At 34.7% G+C, this 18285-nt stretch overlaps 1 protein-coding gene across 1 annotated transcript; it reads left to right on the top strand.

Moving 5' to 3' along the window:
• Window positions 1–1646: 1646 nt before the first annotated feature.
• On the top strand, window positions 1647–16438 carry LOC131149106 (cysteine desulfurase 1, chloroplastic). The gene is made up of 10 exons (XM_058099205.1): window positions 1647–2077; window positions 3860–3993; window positions 4223–4382; window positions 8282–8468; window positions 9705–9850; window positions 9926–9998; window positions 10114–10177; window positions 14989–15088; window positions 15537–15695; window positions 15972–16438. Exons 1-10 carry the CDS (start codon window positions 1865–1867, stop codon window positions 16140–16142), a joined length of 1407 nt encoding a protein of 468 aa, XP_057955188.1. The 5' UTR covers window positions 1647–1864; the 3' UTR covers window positions 16143–16438.
• The last annotated feature ends 1847 nt before the right edge of the window (window positions 16439–18285 follow it).

Genomic DNA, 18285 nt, shown 5'->3' with positions numbered 1-18285 from the left:
ATGTTTTAATTCATGCATTATGAATTATATTTTTAATTAAATGCCTAATTAATCTCAATAAATTAACATAGTGTCATGTTTATAACACTTGGGTTTTATTGAGTAAATTATGAATTTTTGGTATTTTTTTTATCGTAGGGTGATTATTGGAAGCTAAAAACTGACGGTACTTCGTAATATGTGCGTAACTCTCTTATCCGATCTCTGATTCCGATGATTCAAGATGCTGTAAAAAGATAAGAAAACGCTTTACAACTTTTATGTTTTGAGTTTTGAGAATACTAGTTGCATCAAGGTCAAAATTGGACGTGAAGTTATCATACGCTGTTTTATGGACTGTTTCGGCATTACTCCGTAATCTGGGTGTAACTTTCTTATTTGAGCTTCGATCGAGACGATTCAAAATTTTGAGAAAAGTTGAAAAAGAGATCTATGAGCTTTGAGAGTTACGGACCGTAAGAAGGTCGAAATTGGGTTTGTGCGTTGGGAAATAAAAAAAGAAAAAAAGAAACAAGAAAATAAAAAAAATAAAAAAGTGGGCCGGGTCTTGATGTGACCCGGCCATGCAAGCCCAATATGTGTGTGTGTTTGCTGGAGTTAGGTGTTGGCTGGCAGTGGACAGCTGGAGTAAATCAATTGGGAAAAGAAAAGAAAATAAGGTAAGACATTTAATTAAAAGTAAGGGCTTCTTTTGGGTGAAAGAAAAATAGGAGAAAAGGAGGCCTGGAGCTGATGTAGGTGCTGGGGGGAGTCTTAGGAAGGCTGGTACGCTGGCAAGAGGGGGAGGACTGAAATTTAAAGGAAAATAAAGTAAAACAAAAAGGGAGGCTAGGGAAAAAAAAAGGGGGGATATAGTTTTTGCTTTAGTAGGTGGAGTAGGGTTTTGGAAGAACAGGAGGAAGTGGCGTGGGGGCTTGTTTCTCTTGAAGGAGTTGCGCCGCACACACACCAAGAAGCTCCTCACAGCCACTCTCTCTCTCTTCTTGTGTATTTAAATAGTTTTGTTGAATTATTAATACTTTTTTTTTTTATCATTTTTCATAAATATTTTAGTGTGTGGTTTGAGTTATTTATTGCAACAAGTATAACTGTGGATCTGGGGTTCGAAACCTACTGCTTGCACCGCATATCCGAATTTACCTCTTTCGTGTTAGCTATAGGCACAGCTGTAGTAGATGTGAGATTAGTTTGGTGCGTAAGCTCAGGACACCCAACGGTAAATATATATATATATCCTTCTAATTATGCAAATTTATGTCTATAACTACCTATTATTTTTTTTTTAAATTACTACAATTATCTTAAAATGATGTTATACTATTTAATTTTTTTTATTTTTTATATATTTTTTTAAAAATTTTAAAAATTAGAAAGTATAGTTAGGTGTGCCTAGGTATCACGGTCCGACTATTTTCATACCGTTGTGAAAGGGTCTTGTGGCGCTAACTAAAACACTCTTATTTAACTAGCCAACCTATCATTTACTAACATTTATCCAAAATACTTTCATTAACATTCAATCAAATGGCAGGGAAAACAGTAAATATTCATAAAAACAGTAACAAACAAACAGTAAATATTGAATCTATATAATTCATTAACAATACCTTACAATTATAAAGATACTGTTAGCAGAAAATTAGTGTTTACATAATGAAATTCATCCCAAGCACGAGCACGCGAGACAAGGGCAGATCAGGCACATGGGCGTGCCCATACTAGTTTTAATTAAATAAAAAATTGCGATGTCATTTCCCAAGCGCACCCTTGTTTCAGTACCATTCCTCCTTTACCTCCATTGCGAACGGAGCAAAGCGGTTTGTTCGATAACAGTCTGCTCCCTCCGTCTCTCAACCGTTCGATTATGGAAGTGATGGTTCCAGGACTACCTTCATTCAGAGTGTTAAACCCCAACGCTGCAAATCGTAGCTTCACCAGACTCCGTTTAGGGTTCCGAAAATTCTCGTCTTCTTCGTCTGCTGCATCAGCAGCTTCGACGCTCAGGCAAGACGATCCAGTTTGTGGACCCGTTTCCCTCGGCCACATTACCCGACCCGATTTTCCCATTCTCCACCAGGTGACTCCCTCTTTTGGTTCCCTTTTTGGTGATTGCTTGCTTTGCCGATAACCAAACAATCTAGAATTTTGTGATCTATGAGCTCAAAGCTCTTTAGGAAAGAAGAAAAAAAAAATGAAAATTTGAGTTTTGTATTATATTTTGTTTGGGTGTTGAAAGAAGTGAAGAAAATAAAGTAATTTTTATCTTATGTTTTATTCTTTTTTTTATTTCTGGACAAAAGGGATACGATGCAAGCCAAGCTGGCAAAGCTTTAAAGCTGGCAAAGCTTTAAAGCTGGCTGGACTGAAATTAATGGCATGCTTTTATCTGTTGTAGAAAGGAAGCACATGTATATTTTACTTACATTGTTGGGCGAGTCTGATTTAAGCCACGCTTTGACATGGGGATTTTTCAAAATTCTGGTTTTTTTAGAGTACACAAGAAAGAAAAAATGTTAGGGTGTTAGCAATTTGTAATACTTGAATCATTTTAAAAAAAATCTAGAGTCTAAACTATAGGATGAAATTTGAATTTCAATTAGAGGGTAAGACTTTGCATTCCTTTGATAACCATTTTGTTTTAATTTCAAAATATAATTGCTTTGTTAAAATGTTTCTATACCAATGAATCAGTGTCCCTTCTCTGAGTCCATGCAACATAGATTGCCGTCTTTAAGAGGTCCCACAATTACCATTCCTCAATGAAAAGATTATTATTATTGTTATTATTATTATTTTATTTTATTTGGATTACGCATCGGGTTTCCACGTGTCCGTTTTACGGTTCTCGTGACTAATCCCGCGCCCCTTGAAGCCGACCCCACAACTCCAAAGGGAGGTAAATTTCAGAAATTCAGGGGCGGAAACGATCCCGGGAGGGTTTGAACACCTGACCTCGTGAGAGGCACTCTCGCAGCCCGCACTACCACCTCAACCACACCCTGGGGGTTCAATGAAAAGATTATTAACTTAGACTTGGATATGTTTTTTTCAATTTAAGGGGAACCCTTACCCTTGTCCTGTATTTGGAATCATATGGATTTGGGCAAAATGCTCTAAAAATTGTTTGTAATTTCATTAAATCCCACACAAATCCAAATGCAGAGTTCGAAATATATTATCTCAAATGTAGGGTTAGACTGTTTTGACTTATTTTTGTAAGTTCAAGCATAATATGAGATCTCTTCAATTGACTACTTGAGTGTAAAGTCAACTCACACCATATTGACATCTTTTGCCTGACTCATGGTTGCTTTGGTGTCTCTATTTGACTCCCCTATAAGAGACAATATTCTTGTAATTGCTGATGAAGGATTAAGCACCCTTAAAATAGTAAGTATAATCTATACTTGCTTTCATGCCTATTTGCCATTGAGCTGGGACTAGGGAAGATGGACACAAAGTACATTGGCAGATTAAAATGGGTGCTTTTAATTAGGGTCAGCTTCCACCTTTGGAAAGAGACTTGGTTTGCTACATTTCTAGTCTTCTCCAAATCTCTCTTACTGGTTCCTGCTTTCCTACACCTCTTTCTTTATATCTAGCATGCAGGGACAATCCCAAGTAGGAGATAGGAAGGGCTGCATGTACATCATGCCCCTAGATCTTTAACAGGCAATCATGTTCCATAGAAACAACTTGAGGGGGTCAAACTTCAGAGTATCACTTTTTAAACTTGAGGGGTCAAAAGATGTTCTACCAACTTTGGGGTCGATTTGAGCTTCTCTCTCTCTATAAATTTTTGTGGATAGATTTTATAATTCTTGTTTAGAAACTTGTCTTTTTTCGGTATTGCTTTCAGGAAGTAAATGGCTCAAAGCTGGTCTACTTGGACAATGCTGCTACCTCCCAGAAGCCCACAACTGTTTTGAAAGCTTTGCAAAGTTATTATGAGGCCTCCAATTCAAATGTGCATCGTGGAATTCACTTTTTGAGGTCTTAAACTATTTAGTCTTAGTTATACTTATGAATTTTATAAATAGGATGTGTACTCCAAAACAAAATAGTAGAATTTAAGGACTCAATGTTTGTACTTCCATGTGATTTTTCTTCTATGCTATTTTCTGATTTTTTTTCCCAATAGGAAACTTGGGAGTTTACATTGAGTATATCTGTATATTATATTATGATTTTTACCTACATCTATTTTTTTCTATAAATATAGTGCAAAGGCAACAGATGAATATGAGCTGGCAAGGAAAAAGGTGGCTACTTTCATCAATGCATATGATTCTAAGGAGATAGTTTTCACAAAGAATGCGACCGAAGCGATCAATCTAGTAGCCTACTCTTGGGGCCTCTCAAATTTAAAACAAGATGATGAGGTAGGGTTTTGTTATCAGTTTACTTTATTTATTTAATTCATTGTTTTAAATCCACCCCACCCGACCCCACATGCACCCTCTTTGTGTGTGCATGTGTGTGTTGATATTAATAAATTTATGCTTATTTTCTGTGTGTATGCATGCATGCATTTGCTAAGATGTGCCCATAAATTTTAATAATTATGAAGAGGAGTCTTGTTTGTACTCCCTAGCCCCTTCTGACACACCTACATTTTTTGCATTTGGCCAAGATGTGCCCATAAATTTTAATAATTATTTTGACATCATTTGCATGGTGTTGGTCCCAATAGGCACCCAAGGGAGGGTTGAATTGGGTGGCCTCTTTTTTGGAAGACAATTAGTTGTTTAAGATAATTTTAAAGCAATAAATTGAGAAAACGTGGATATTGGTAGATATTGATTTAGCTCATTAAATCAAAACAACTAATTTGTATCATGCGAAACACAAAAACACCAGTTGTGTTATCGTTCATAAGTCAATAATGCACATATTACAGATAGATGAGGAGAAAGAGAGGGAGAGAGAGAGAGACGCGTTCACACACAATTTATTATAGTTTGGTCACTTGACATTCATCCACTCCCCAAGCCAACGTACTTGAGCTTTTACTAAATCCTTTTTCTTTTTTTTTTTTTAATGCAAGAGAATCACTCTTCCTGGACAATTGTCCCACTCGAGCCAACCAGGCTCACCCTCTTGACAACCTTGTCAAGTTTCATTTCTCAGGACGATCGTCCTACTCAAGCCAACAAAGCTTACTCTTTTGACACTACGTCAAGGCTTCGTGCAACTGCACTTTAGGATTGCATTCCATTTCAAAGATACCCTCCAATTTACAAAAGAAGAAGAAAAAGATAACCTCTAGCCTTTTCTAGAAATATTAGTTCAAATAAGTCAAGTTAGAGGAATTTACACAAGATATAACAACATAAGCTCACGAATCATAAATAAAATTTGAAAAATGAAGATCAGTTATACTGCAGTGTGCGCTTTTCCCAAATATATATATTTTGATTGCCTTCATGCTTCAAATGAAATCTATTGACTCTCAACCTGAGTGCCTAACAGCTTTTAAATGGGCATTAAATGATCTATGGTTGTATTTTTTTGACAGGGAGTGTAGGAATTGGACTACTTGACAAGAAAAGCTCAGGCTACCAAAAGTAGAATTTTCAATAGCCTTAGCTTGATTTGAATAGTAATCACGATTTTCATTTAGATTAATAGCTCCTTAGATTATGAAAAACATTAACAAATAGCTCATTATCGAAGAGTGTCTCATATCCACTTCTGTTGACATTTTGATCAATTTGAATTTTCAGTAGCCTTAGCTTGATTTGAAAAATAATCATGATTTTCATTCAGGTTAATAGCTCCTTAGGGTATGAAAAACATTAAACTCAAATAGCTCATTATCTATGTCTCAATATCCACTTCTGTTACTGCTTCTGCAACTGCATCTGTATGTGCATATGTCAATGCATTTGTAACCACATCAGTTACTGCTTCTGCGATTGCATCTGGATATGCATTTGTATATTCATTTGGATATGCATCTAGCAATGCTTCTCACATTGCATTCTCATATTTTCAGATTTGCTTTGTAAACTATAACAAAACACAATTCCAACTCTCTCACAACGCGCTATTTTAGTTTTGTCACACAACAAAATCCAATCGCAACACATGGCAACTACATGGTCGGCATTTGCATGCCCATGCTTTAAATAATTCTTATGACATTATTTGCATGGTGACTACATGGTTGAAATGGTCCAATATGTTATGAGACAGTTGTTTTGTTTTGATTTGTAACATCAAAAGAAATAATATAACAATATAAATGGATTTATTTATCTATTTATATGCTGACATATTCTCACTGTGCCCATCCTTTTCATTTTATTTTTCTGCATGTTGGTATTTATGTCATATCATATTTAAATCCATGGAACAGATGCATGGAATGTTGCTTTTTAAATTTTTATTTATTTTTATTTTTTATTTATAGACCTGATCCTATTATGATATTTTTTTGTTGGAAAATGGTGTCTTAAAAATTATTAGTTTTATTAATAATCCTGATCATTGGGTTGGTGATTTGGTAAATTATGCAAATATCTTAAACAATCTACTTAGCTCCCCATTAATAGAAAGTCAGTGAGAGAATGATGGTTATTTTAGGAGCTCAACAGTGTGTTCTCCTCCTTTGAGAAAGCAAGCCAAAGTCCTTTAGTTAGTAGAAGATTGAGCTTCTTATGCTTGGTACTAAGTAATAATCCTGCTTTAGAACCTCGATTCATTGCTTCTTCCCTGAGCTTCATATGAAACTTGCTTTACTGTGACGAAATCTTGCTCCCGTCAATGATATAACTTTGTTTCATCATTACAAGACCTCAAAGCCTTTTGTTTTCATCATGACTAGAGCTCAAAGCCACAATTGCAATCCGAAGTTCCAACTTTCATTCATAAACCAAATTATTGTGCAAAAAAGGGAAAAAAGACTAACGTCATGAAATAACTTCTAGAAAAGATACAAATTGAATTCCAACTTTTATATAAAAACTGAAACATAATAATAATAATAATAATAATAATAATAATAATAAATCTACTCATTATTCATCATAAATCCTAAGGCTTGCTTTCTTACTCTCTCTTGAGTAACATATGCCTGCATCCACGTGTACATAAATGCATGTATATTTGTTGGAGGCGCAGTAGGTATTCCAAATGTTTGAATCTCCAAGACTAAGCACTTCCCTGCACTCATCTGCACTTCTGCTCCAGCCCACCCCTGCCTCCACCCCACCCCCAATTATTGCTTCTAATCTTCAGTTTGCCTTTTCCACTGGGATTTTATAATTTAGATGGATTATTAGGCTTCCATTATTGTTATGAGCACCATTATTCTAATCATGGTTCTGAACTGGAAGGCCTCACAGATTCAACTTGATGTCACCCTCTGTGGTTTGTTATATTATCAACAAGGTCAGGGTAGATGGTGGGGCCTTCTTGTTCCAAACATGGTCGAATGTGTTAGTAGGCCTTAATTGCACTTTCCAATCCTCTTGGGCCACTATGATGAAGCTGGGCTTCCTTACTTCCATTAAGTTTTGAAATGTAGCTATTGTTTTCTGGCTACTCAACCTTCATGTTTCTTCTTTCAAGATTTGCATTTTGTATTTAGATTGCTCCTACTGTGCTTTTGACCTGGTTTTATTATGCAAAAAATTTTATCTTAGAAAAGAGAAAAAAGGAATGATTTGTGTCCGTCTGTAGACTGTAGTTGTATGCAATTATGGGGCCTCCCTCTCATTTCTAGGACAAGGCATGCACAGCTGCATCACAGCATCCTCCTTAGCTTCATTAAGTCTCATCTAAGTTTTTGTTGGTTCTCAAATTGTTAATAAAAAATTCATGTACTGCCAACCACCTTTGAGTTGAGATTGGTATAGGGTATATCATCCTTTCTATAAAAATAGAGCCGTTCAATTTGATGGTAGACACTAGACAATCCTTCTTTATACTTCTGACTACAGAACCAGAACTAGAACTGCTTTTGTAGTCTGCACTTGGTTGCATGGTGTCCCAAGGTACAGAGTTAACATTCTTGTATGACACTCTAGCTCGCCTCCAATTTCAATAGAACCTGTTTTGTGCAGCCCACTCTATAGAGCCAGGGGGAGCTAAAATTTCATTTTCTTCCATAACTCATTTTATTGCCACTTCTATTTTGTTTTCATAATGTGTGATAAGGTCTCTAGAAGTTCACCTAATTTGCAACTACTTTAAAATTATTCACCTGAATAGCTGGATTCTACTAGTTATGCTCTTCATATCTGTCAAGCCTTGCATCACTAATAATTTTATACAGGTTATACTCACAGTTGCTGAACATCACAGTGCTATTGTTCCTTGGCAACTGGTAGCTCAAAAGACTGGTGCTGTATTGAAGTTTGTGAGTTTGACCGAAGACGAAGTTCCAGATACAGAAAAGTTGAGAGAAATGCTTTCTAGGAAGACAAAACTAGTAGTTGTTCATCATGTTTCAAATATGCTTGGTAGGTGAATTCCTCTTTCTTAAGTTTCTTGGTGTTGACCATTTTTGTGTTCTTTCTTTGACATAGCATTTACAATTTATTTCACTGTCTTCAGGAATTTATCACCATTTGCACCACTGCTTATATGAGTGATACCAACTGCCCATTTTGGACAGCTTTCAATTGGAAGGGACTCCATGGTCCATAGTGCAAAATTAGTTGTAGGGTAGCTTTCAACAACTTGGTTGCCTCATTTTGAAATTGTATTCTTGCTTCCATTGTAGCGAGACAATCCCACATATCTTGCATTATTCTTTTTTCTTGGCGCATTTGGAACAAGCTCACAGAGTTATTGGTGTTCTTTTTCAAAAAGGGGAGGGAGTCCTTCATCAATAAAATGTTGATTTTTACTTTATAAATTTAAGGGTCATGATCTTTAGGTAAGGATGGGGAGATCCATTGGAAATGTGCTACTTTTGCTGTTGTGTAGTATGCTTGTTTGGAGCAGAATTCTAGAATTTTCAATGGGAGAACAATGTCAACCAATTTTGTGTGAAATGGAGTTAATTTATTTGACTTAGAAATGCTTTTGGTCTGTTCAAAGGAGCAGGCTGGCTTTGTTACATTATCAGTTTGTTTTTCTTTTTGCGACAACCCAATTTTAAGTGGGAAGCAATTGCATGTACTCTGGCCCGAAGGATTCTAACACTTCCGCACCACTGGTCCGCTAGTAAGCCATTTTTGCCATCAATTGCTGTCAGTCTCCATGGTTTACGAACAGTTGCGATTGCAATAAGGCTATTAGGTCACCCCTGCCCTGGTAGGTTACCACTGCAAAGCCATCATAATGTAAACACTTCTTTTTTCTTTTCTTTTTGTTTCATAGATGTTTGTCAACAAAGGTACATATCCAAAAACATGTTTAGTACATTTTTAAAAACAAATAGTTTTCTGCTTTTCTTATATACTCATGATCTTGCCCCTAGGCAGAGATTAAGCTGCATGCACATAGAAGATTTTCCCAGTTAGAAACCCACCAACCTATTGGTTTTGGATATGAGTGTCCATGTTTTTGTGTGCACTTATCCATGTTTTTGTTTTTTGCCCTTCTGTTTTTTCTGTTTTGTTTTTTGTTTTTTGTTTTGTGTATTTTGTTTTTTGTTTTTTTCCATTTGTGAGAGACGTATCATTTATAGCCTTGGAATAAAGGCAGAAAACATAATTATTATTCAATCTTGAAACTTTTATTTTTTGTAGCTTCTATTCTTCCTATTGAAGAGATTGTGCTCTGGGCACATAATGTTGGGGCAAAAGTGCTAGTTGATGCTTGTCAAAGTGTACCGCATATGGTGGTTGATGTGCAAAGACTCGATGCTGATTTTCTAGTTGCTTCCTCTCACAAGGTTAGGTTTTTCCATTTATTCTAACACTAATCCTTATGGGCAAGTATTTGAAGTTAAGGAATAAACATGCTTCAGATGTGTGGGCCTACAGGCATTGGATTTTTATATGGTAAGAGCGAGTTATTATCTGCCATGCCTCCTTTCTTAGGTAATGCTATTTTTTTTACTTGTGTGCAAAGTTGATTATGTTTTTCTATGACTTTATTGAAGTCAAGACATGGTTTTGTCACGTGCTGGAAAATTTTCTTGCAAATCAAATCCAGGTGGTGGTGAAATGATCTCTGATGTATTCTTGGAGCACTCCACTTTTGCTGAACCTCCATCCAGGTTGGTTAACTTGTTACTTCTTGACCAAGATTCATTCTTATCGTGAAAATGAAAGGAAAAAAAGAGCAGTGGCAGACGTGTGCAATTTTACTTGCATTAGGTTTATGTACTCGGTTGAGTTGGAGAGAGATTCAGAATAGGTGCAGTCCTTGGAAGATTTTCAAAACTAGAAAGTTGACAACACATTTATCTGAACCCATAATTGTAAGCAGATATGTCTTCCTCAAATATTAGGATTTCATGTGAAAATCATTGGTTAAAAGGGGTAGAGTGATTTCCCTTAGTGTGAAAGATGTGGGAGACGTGGTTAGAAAATGAGTGATGCCTGTGGAGCTCATAGGAAATTGGAGGAAACTCATGGGCATCAACCCATGTATATTCTAACCAAGGTTTTAAAGTTCAATTTCTACTAGAATTTTGCGTTTACAAAGATGACAGAAATTTTGATAGAAATTTTATGTCTTCAATTTTAAATGATGGAAAGTACTGTAAGACACAGAAATTTTTGACAAGTTTTAGGAACTTCTAATAGACATAATAATACAAGATTTAGAACCAAAATATATTGTAAATAAAATACATCAGTGACAAAAAAAAAAGAGTGTGTGTGTGTGTGTGTGTGCACACGTAGGTTGTGATATTGGTGTAAATAAAATTCATAATTCATTTAAATATCAATTCTTGTGCAAATACAACTAACTTAGACTTAAAAGGTTGGATAAAATGTTTTAGGAAATGCTTGAATTCAGTTTTGCATAAAATTTGGTCTCAAAAGTCTCGATTGGCTAGTACTATTATCCTTCTTGTAAATCATTAGTTTCAATAAAAGAGAAGAGTTGTAAAGTGGAAACAAATTTAAATTGGAACATTTTTCAACATCAAATTTAAGTTAAAGAAAATTTTGTTTCTTAGTCAAATTATTGTAAAATTTTGTTGAGACATGATAAATCTTGGATAATTTTGTAATTTTTAATTGAAATTTGTAAGATGGAAATTGACTGCTGTTCCAATTTTGAGGGTGATGGGAAGTGGAAATTTTCAACAAAAATTTTGATTGTTTGATGAAAATTTAGGACCATGATTTTAAGCAATAAAACTAATACTCAAACATGCCCATAACCCTTATTCAATTCAACAATATAAAAAATCCCATCCATTCTCAATGATCCATAGTGATGTCTGAGGACCTTCACATGTCAAAAGTATTATTGGGACTCGCTGGTTTATTTTATTTGAAGATGATCACACTAGGATCACTTGGGTGTTTCTCATGAAAGAAAAATTAGAGGTTGGGCAAATCTTCAAAAACTTCAACACTATGATTCAAACCCAATTCCATACCAAAATACAAATCTTTAGGACTGATAATGCAAAGGAATACTTCAAACACATTCTTGGGACTCGCTGGTTTATTTTATTTGAAGATGATCACACTAGGATCACTTGGGTGTTTCTCATGAAAGAAAAATTAGAGGTTGGGCAAATCTTCAAAAACTTCAACACTATGATTCAAACCCAATTCCATACCAAAATACAAATCTTTAGGACTGATAATGCAAAGGAATACTTCAAACACATTCTTGAAGATTACCTACAAAGTCCAGGCATTATACACCAAAGTTCATGTGTCGATACTCCTCAACAAAATGGAGTAGCGGAAAGGAAAAATAGACACATTCTAGAGGTTGGTAGATCACTTATGTTTTCCACTCATGTCCCAAATCACTTCTGGGGGGAAGCCATACTCACAGCAACTTATCTCATTAACCGAATGCCTTCCCGTGTCTTAATCTTCCAAACACCTTGTCAACTTCTTCTTAACTCTTATCCCAACAACCAAATTGTCTCAACAATACCACTCAAAGTATTTGGGTGCTCCGTGTTTGTCCATGTCCACCAATAACACAAAAGTAAACTCAACCCCAAAGCACTCAAGTGTATATTCCTTGGTTACTCTCCAAACCAAAAAGGGTACAAATGCTATTCCTCGGTTACAAAAAGACTATACACTTCCATGGATGTTTCTTTCTTTGAACATCAACCTTACTAACTGCACTATCATAATTGAAACGAGAAATAGAAAAAGAAATTTTTGTAGACTGATTGTTTGCCTTGTCCTAATCTACCTTGTGAGTTTGTTGTTCCGGAAGATCACCAACCTTGAGGATATAGAGCCCTGAGCACATCTTAGCATTGCCAATCGTCTTCCCCGAATTCAAGTCCTGAAATTCACATGAGTTAGGGAATAATTTAGTAACACAGTTAAGCTCTTGAGTGAGTTTGCTAATAGAATGGACCTGAGGGCTAATTTAGTAACCTGGTTGATCAATTTTTGCAAAAGTTTCATTTGTTCTTTGCTGAATAGACTGTGTTCTGGCTGTGTGTGGTTCTCGTCACAGGAGGCCTGATGTCCATGGCTTTCTCTGTTGTTGAATGGACCTAGGGCTTCCAATTGGTGGGTTTTCCATGAATCTTCCAGCAGGTCTCCTTGGTGTGACCAGTCTTGCGGCAGTGATCGCACCAAGTTCATCCTTTTTTGGGTCTGTTGTTTCCAGCTTGATGTTGAGGCCCTTGAACCGACAGTGCAGATCTTTCAGGGCTGTGAGCCGTAGTTGGTGGTCCCATCATCACTTTCTTTCGACTCTCTTCCATGTGAACTTCTGAAAACGCCTCTCGAATACTAGGTAGCGGTTTCGACCTCATGATTCTTCCTCGAACTTCATCAAGGTCCTTGTTGAGGCCTAACAGAAACTTATAGAGTCTTTTCTTTTCAATGATTTTCCATTATTTGATTCCATCTTCTGGGCAGTTCTAATCGTATTCTTTAAACATGTCTAATTGCTACCAATTCCGTGTGAGAGTGTTGAAGTATTGAGTGACTGTGAGATCTCCTTGGCGTAGATCGTGAAGAATACTTTCAGCAGCGAACAGTTCGGATGAGTTATCAAAGCTAGAATATGTTTCTTTGGCTGCGTCCCAGATGTCTTTTGCGGTCACATACAATAGGAATTATTTTCCTATTTCGTTTGTCTTTGAGTTGCTAAGCCAGGACATCACCATGTTGTTCTCTAACTTCCATGTTCTGTACTTCGGATCTTCTTTACTTGGTGGGGCTGCTACTCCGGTGAGGTAGTTGTCTCTTCCCTTTCCGCAAAAGAACATCATTACTGATTGTGACCACTGAAGATAATTCCTGCCATTGAGTTTGTGCCCTGTAATGGGCAGAAGATTGCCATCTGATCCTCCATTGCTGCCTGTGGCTGAGGTTTCAGGATGGAAGCTGACTTTGTAGAAGGATTGACTTTGCCGAGCCATTGTCATCCCGTATTTTGTCATCTATCTGCGGTTCAGATGTGACTCTGATACCATGTTGCTTCTAGAGAAGAAAATAGTTCTCTTATTTCATAATGATAAATGTACAGCCTGTATATAATGGAAGGAAGAAAAGTTCCTTTCACTATATTCAGTAACAAGATACTAATTATCATAAAATGAGTAAACTAGCCAAATATAGGAAACTCCAAAATAGGAAACATCTGAAACAAACTAATAGAGATATCAGGAATTTTCCAGAATCTCTTTATTCCTAAATTGACGTTGTCAACTAATAATAAAATCAGAATTGCTGCAGCGGTATCCCTGAAAATCAGGGATCAGGTATTTCCACACTTTTTTATTATCATTTTGATTTTTGTTGATATTTTCTAGGGGGTTCCCCCTCCATTTTGACATTTGATCCTCGTTTCCTTTCCTTCATGCATTATTTTTTGCACGTTGATATCCTTCCCTATATTCTGTGCAAGTGAGATATATTTTCATCTTTTCTTCACCCCCTCTTCTAATTTTTTCCCAATTTTTGTTTGGAGATTCCCTTCGGAAATACTTCCTGGCTAAGTTGTAATTACTATATATATTATGTGAGCCAACATTTGTTCCACTAAATATCTCCGTTTTGTGATCCACTGTTTGGCCTGGTTCATCTCGTCTCAAGTAGTCCAATAACAGCATTCTGCTGTATGTCTACTATTTTTAGTCAAAAATATACAAGATTGGAAAAGAATAATTTATATGTGGTTACTGTGCCCTAAATTTAGATACTATCTCTTCATGGTCACACATAAAAGTGTTGATACCCTAAAGATTTAATTTAATGTTAAATTAAATTTCAATTTTAACTGTGAAATTTAATTTGCAATATAGGTACATTTTTGAGATTTTTATTCTGTAAGTTTTTAAAATCCAACAGTCAATTCCAATTTCCCAATCCAAGCACTCTTGTACAAGTATCTTTTGTCTGGGTTTGGTGTTACCTGCAACTTATAAATGTATTCATTTTGAATTCTGTCCATTTTTATATTACAGCTCATTTGTCAAATCATGTACTGTTTTTTTTCTCTGACCCCGAACTCATGTCTTGAAAATATTAATATACAGTATGCATCATGCATCTTTTGTCATTGTATTTTTGAGAAATACTGGAGGGGAAGGAAGTGTAAGTAGTTTTTTTTTCCCCTAGTTTCTAATGGAATTTGAGTTTTCTGAGTTACACCTTATCCAAGTGCATAGTGAATAGAGACTCTCCTTCCATCCTACTTTTTGAGTCATTTAGGAGAGTGAGGAAGCATAAATTACTCTAATTCTAGTGGAATTTGAGTTCTCTTTGGTACCCTATAGGCAAGCATAAGATGAAAAGGACCTCTCCCTCTCCGCCCAAGAAAATATTACTGTTGCCTTGATCCTTGTGTTACTGAATATATGTGCTATGTTCTAATTTATGTGTACTGTTTTGCATCCATTTTCAACTGGATCAGGTTTGAGGCTGGAACACCAGCAATTGGGGAAACAATTGGATTGGGAGCAGCAATTGATTATCTATCTGGAATTGGCATGCAAAAGATTCATAATTATGAAGTGAGTTGCTTTTTCCTGCCATTTGCTTCCCATTTTTCACTTATCATTTGAACACGCAGACTTTTGCCTCATATATCAGGGGGTTGAATCTGTACAACATGTTGTTGAATACATGCTTGAGTTGCATTGAAGTTGTAAGAGCATTTAGCCCTCTATGTTGGCTGTTATCTTAGAGTTCAGATAAGTTCAAAATGTTGATCTCAAGAAAAATCAACTTATTTAAAATTTCTGCTAGTATAAAAAGTTGGAACCCAATATATGGCAGTTATTCTTAGGTGGCTGCAATCCAAGGAAGGCATCCACTGTAAGTTGTTGAAAGTTACATTTCTGAGAAGCTTTAGGCGCATTCTCTTATTTAACATGGTGGGTCTTGGCAGGATTAATGTTAATTTTGGGAGGTCAATCGTAGTTATATCTTTACCAAAATCAATTGCTTCTATTTTTCCAGCTAGAGCTAGCAAATTATCTATACGAAGGCCTCAGTTCAATACAGAATATTCGCATCTATGGCCCAGTACCTTCACAAAGTGTCCGACGTGCTCCTCTGTGTTCTTTCAATGTTGAGAATATTCACCCAACAGATATTGCTACTTTTCTTGACCAACAGGTATAGAAAAACTGGGCTGTTATTAATTTCGGTTGATTTTGGCAAGTTTATTCTCTTAAATTTTAAATATATGTTTACCCTGAAAACTTGGAGCTCGGATTTTGAATTTGAATGAACTACATTTTGTCCAAACCTGTGCCAATCTGAGGTATAAAATCCAGCTTCCAAGTACAACCTTTGTATAAAGTAGCTGCTGTTGATAAAAAAGACTTGGAATAATTAAGGAGAGAGCTGAGAGGTGTTGTTGAAAACTAACACCCCTTGTTTTTTTATCAGCATGGGGTGGCTGTTCGATCTGGCCACCATTGTGCACAGCCTCTGCATCGCCACCTGGGAATAAGTGCAAGCGCAAGGGCTAGCCTGCATTTCTATAACACCAAAGAGGATATTGATGACTTCATACAAGCACTAGATGATACAGTCAGTTTCTTTGCTTCTTTCAAATAGGCTTTTACATATTTACTCTCTTTGAAATGGTATTTGATCTTGTATTGCTTGTAAAATAAATTATGTTCTAATTATATTTTAGTTTGCAAAAAAAATGTTTCTCTTTTTTATTTTGTTTGGGTGGTTTTGTGCTGGAGCTTTGCATTTTTTGCTGAAAAAGCTTAATTGGTATCGAGTGCACAACAGCAATGAAGCTAAATTTTGTCTTGAGAGAAAAAAATGGCTTTGTTGGCTGTTTACTTCATATAATCTTTCGACTTTTTTGAAAATGTAATTTTAATGACAGCTTATTTTTAGGCTTGGCTTGGGGGTTGGAATCATATAATGGAAAATTTTCGCCTTTTTTTTTTTTTTTTTCGTTGAGAATGAAGTATTCTTAACAAAATATGGAAATCTTATTTTTCATATTTTAGTGGATGTTTCATGGGAACTTTATAGGATCTTATTTTTGGGATTGGGTTGCTTCAACTAATGGGCCATTTGGACATCAACATCCCCATAATAGATAGTACTAGGGCAAAAAATATTGACCTCCCTAGAGGTTAGACAAAAAAAAAACTAACCTCTTAAATTTTCAAAAATTTTAGGGACCTATCCTAAGTTTTCAAGAATTTCAAGGACATCTGCTGAGATTTGTTTTGTGTCTTTTTAGCAAACTTTATGAGAGGTTAGTGGCACTTTTTAAGGTTTGGGAGAGGTCGATATTTTAGGGGGAGGGGTGTCTTTTGCCCTAATAGTTATATATATATTTTTAATAAAATTTAAAATATTAATTTATTTTTTGAACTTTTTAAAACTTAAAACATAATTGAGTTGCGAAAAGTAATATTTGGTTTTTATCTAAATTATCAAACAATTATAAGAGACTGTTTTTTTTTTAATATTTCAAAGCTTATACAAGAAATTCAAAATTCAAAAAATCATAAAAGATGTTATTTATTTTTTGTAAAATTAGAGCTTAATTTGATTTTCTTTTGAAAAAAATTATAAATAAAAATAAAAATATTTTTTTACACAATTAAGCAATCGTTTAAACAACTTATAGAAATTTTCTTTCATATTTTTTGGAGAAAAGTATTCATTTGAAACTTCTTTAAAAGTAATTTGAGAATACTTATTATAAGCATATTTTTAAATAAATATTTTTTAAAAAATATATAATTCAAGAAAATATTTATTTATATATATATTAAAAAAAAGTAGTTTTGGGAGATGCTTTTTCAATCAAGTACTTTTTTAAGTATAAATCAAATACTACTACTTATTAATATAAGTACTTAATTCAAGTAATTTTTATAATACGTTCTTACTTTTTAAGATGCATCAAATGGGGGCTAAATGGGTCTTCATGTAACATATATGAGTACGGATTTCGAGATATGAGTACGGATTTCGAGATTTCGATTTGATTTTTGTGAATTTACAAAAAAAAAAACAAAATTAATATATATTTTTTACTAAATTTAAAGTCAAAATTGCATTCTCTGAAATGCACTATTAGTGTTTGTTGTTCAGAAAAAAAAAAAAGTTAATAAAAATTGAATTTTAAATTACAAAAATTAAATTGACTTTGTGAAAACTCAATGCACTTCGAGCCAATTTAAAATTAAAATTGTAAAAATAATATTTGGAGAACACAATTACAGCATATGGATTCCCATGCCATTCTTTGTAAACTGCCTATCATTATTTTTGTTTCAATAATAAAAAAAAGGATATATTTTATTAAAAAATTATTCTCATGTTTGGAAGTTGAAGTAGAGACGTTAGATTTGGATTTATTTGAATTTAAGTTAAATATGTTATAAATTTATATTATTTTTTATTTAAATATATAGATATACAAATTCAAAACTTTTAAAATTTGGTCCTAAATATAAACGCTGTTTTCATCATATTTTCATTTTATTTCCATTCACTGCTCTGCTATGTAAGTTCCCAATAGTATCCATGCATGGAAATTATGGTAGAGCAATTTACATTCACATATTCAATACAAAAACCTACCAAGAATATGCACAAAATTAAATTCATATGTTAAAATTGTTACCACAAATTTTAACCATTATGCTATATTATTACAATAAAAACAAACATCACTTTCATTTTTAATTTATTTTATTATCAATGTGATAATAATAAT

The sequence above is a fragment of the Malania oleifera genome, chromosome 2 (assembly GCF_029873635.1).
Source record: "Malania oleifera isolate guangnan ecotype guangnan chromosome 2, ASM2987363v1, whole genome shotgun sequence".
Lineage (NCBI taxonomy): Eukaryota > Viridiplantae > Streptophyta > Magnoliopsida > Santalales > Ximeniaceae > Malania > Malania oleifera.
This window is presented reverse-complemented; position numbering and strand designations above follow the sequence as displayed.

What these genes read in the sequence shown, in the direction of transcription:
- LOC131149106 (XM_058099205.1), top strand. Translation starts at nt 1,865, where the DNA reads ATGGAAGTGATGGTTCCAGGACTACCTTCATTCAGAGTGTTAAACCCC. An exon ending in TAGTTGCTTCCTCTCACAAG is followed by an intron (nt 9,851 to 9,925) that starts GTTAGGTTTTTC and finishes AACATGCTTCAG; the next exon opens with ATGTGTGGGCCTACAGGCAT. An exon ending in TTTGCTGAACCTCCATCCAG is followed by an intron (nt 10,178 to 14,988) that starts GTTGGTTAACTT and finishes CAACTGGATCAG; the next exon opens with GTTTGAGGCTGGAACACCAG.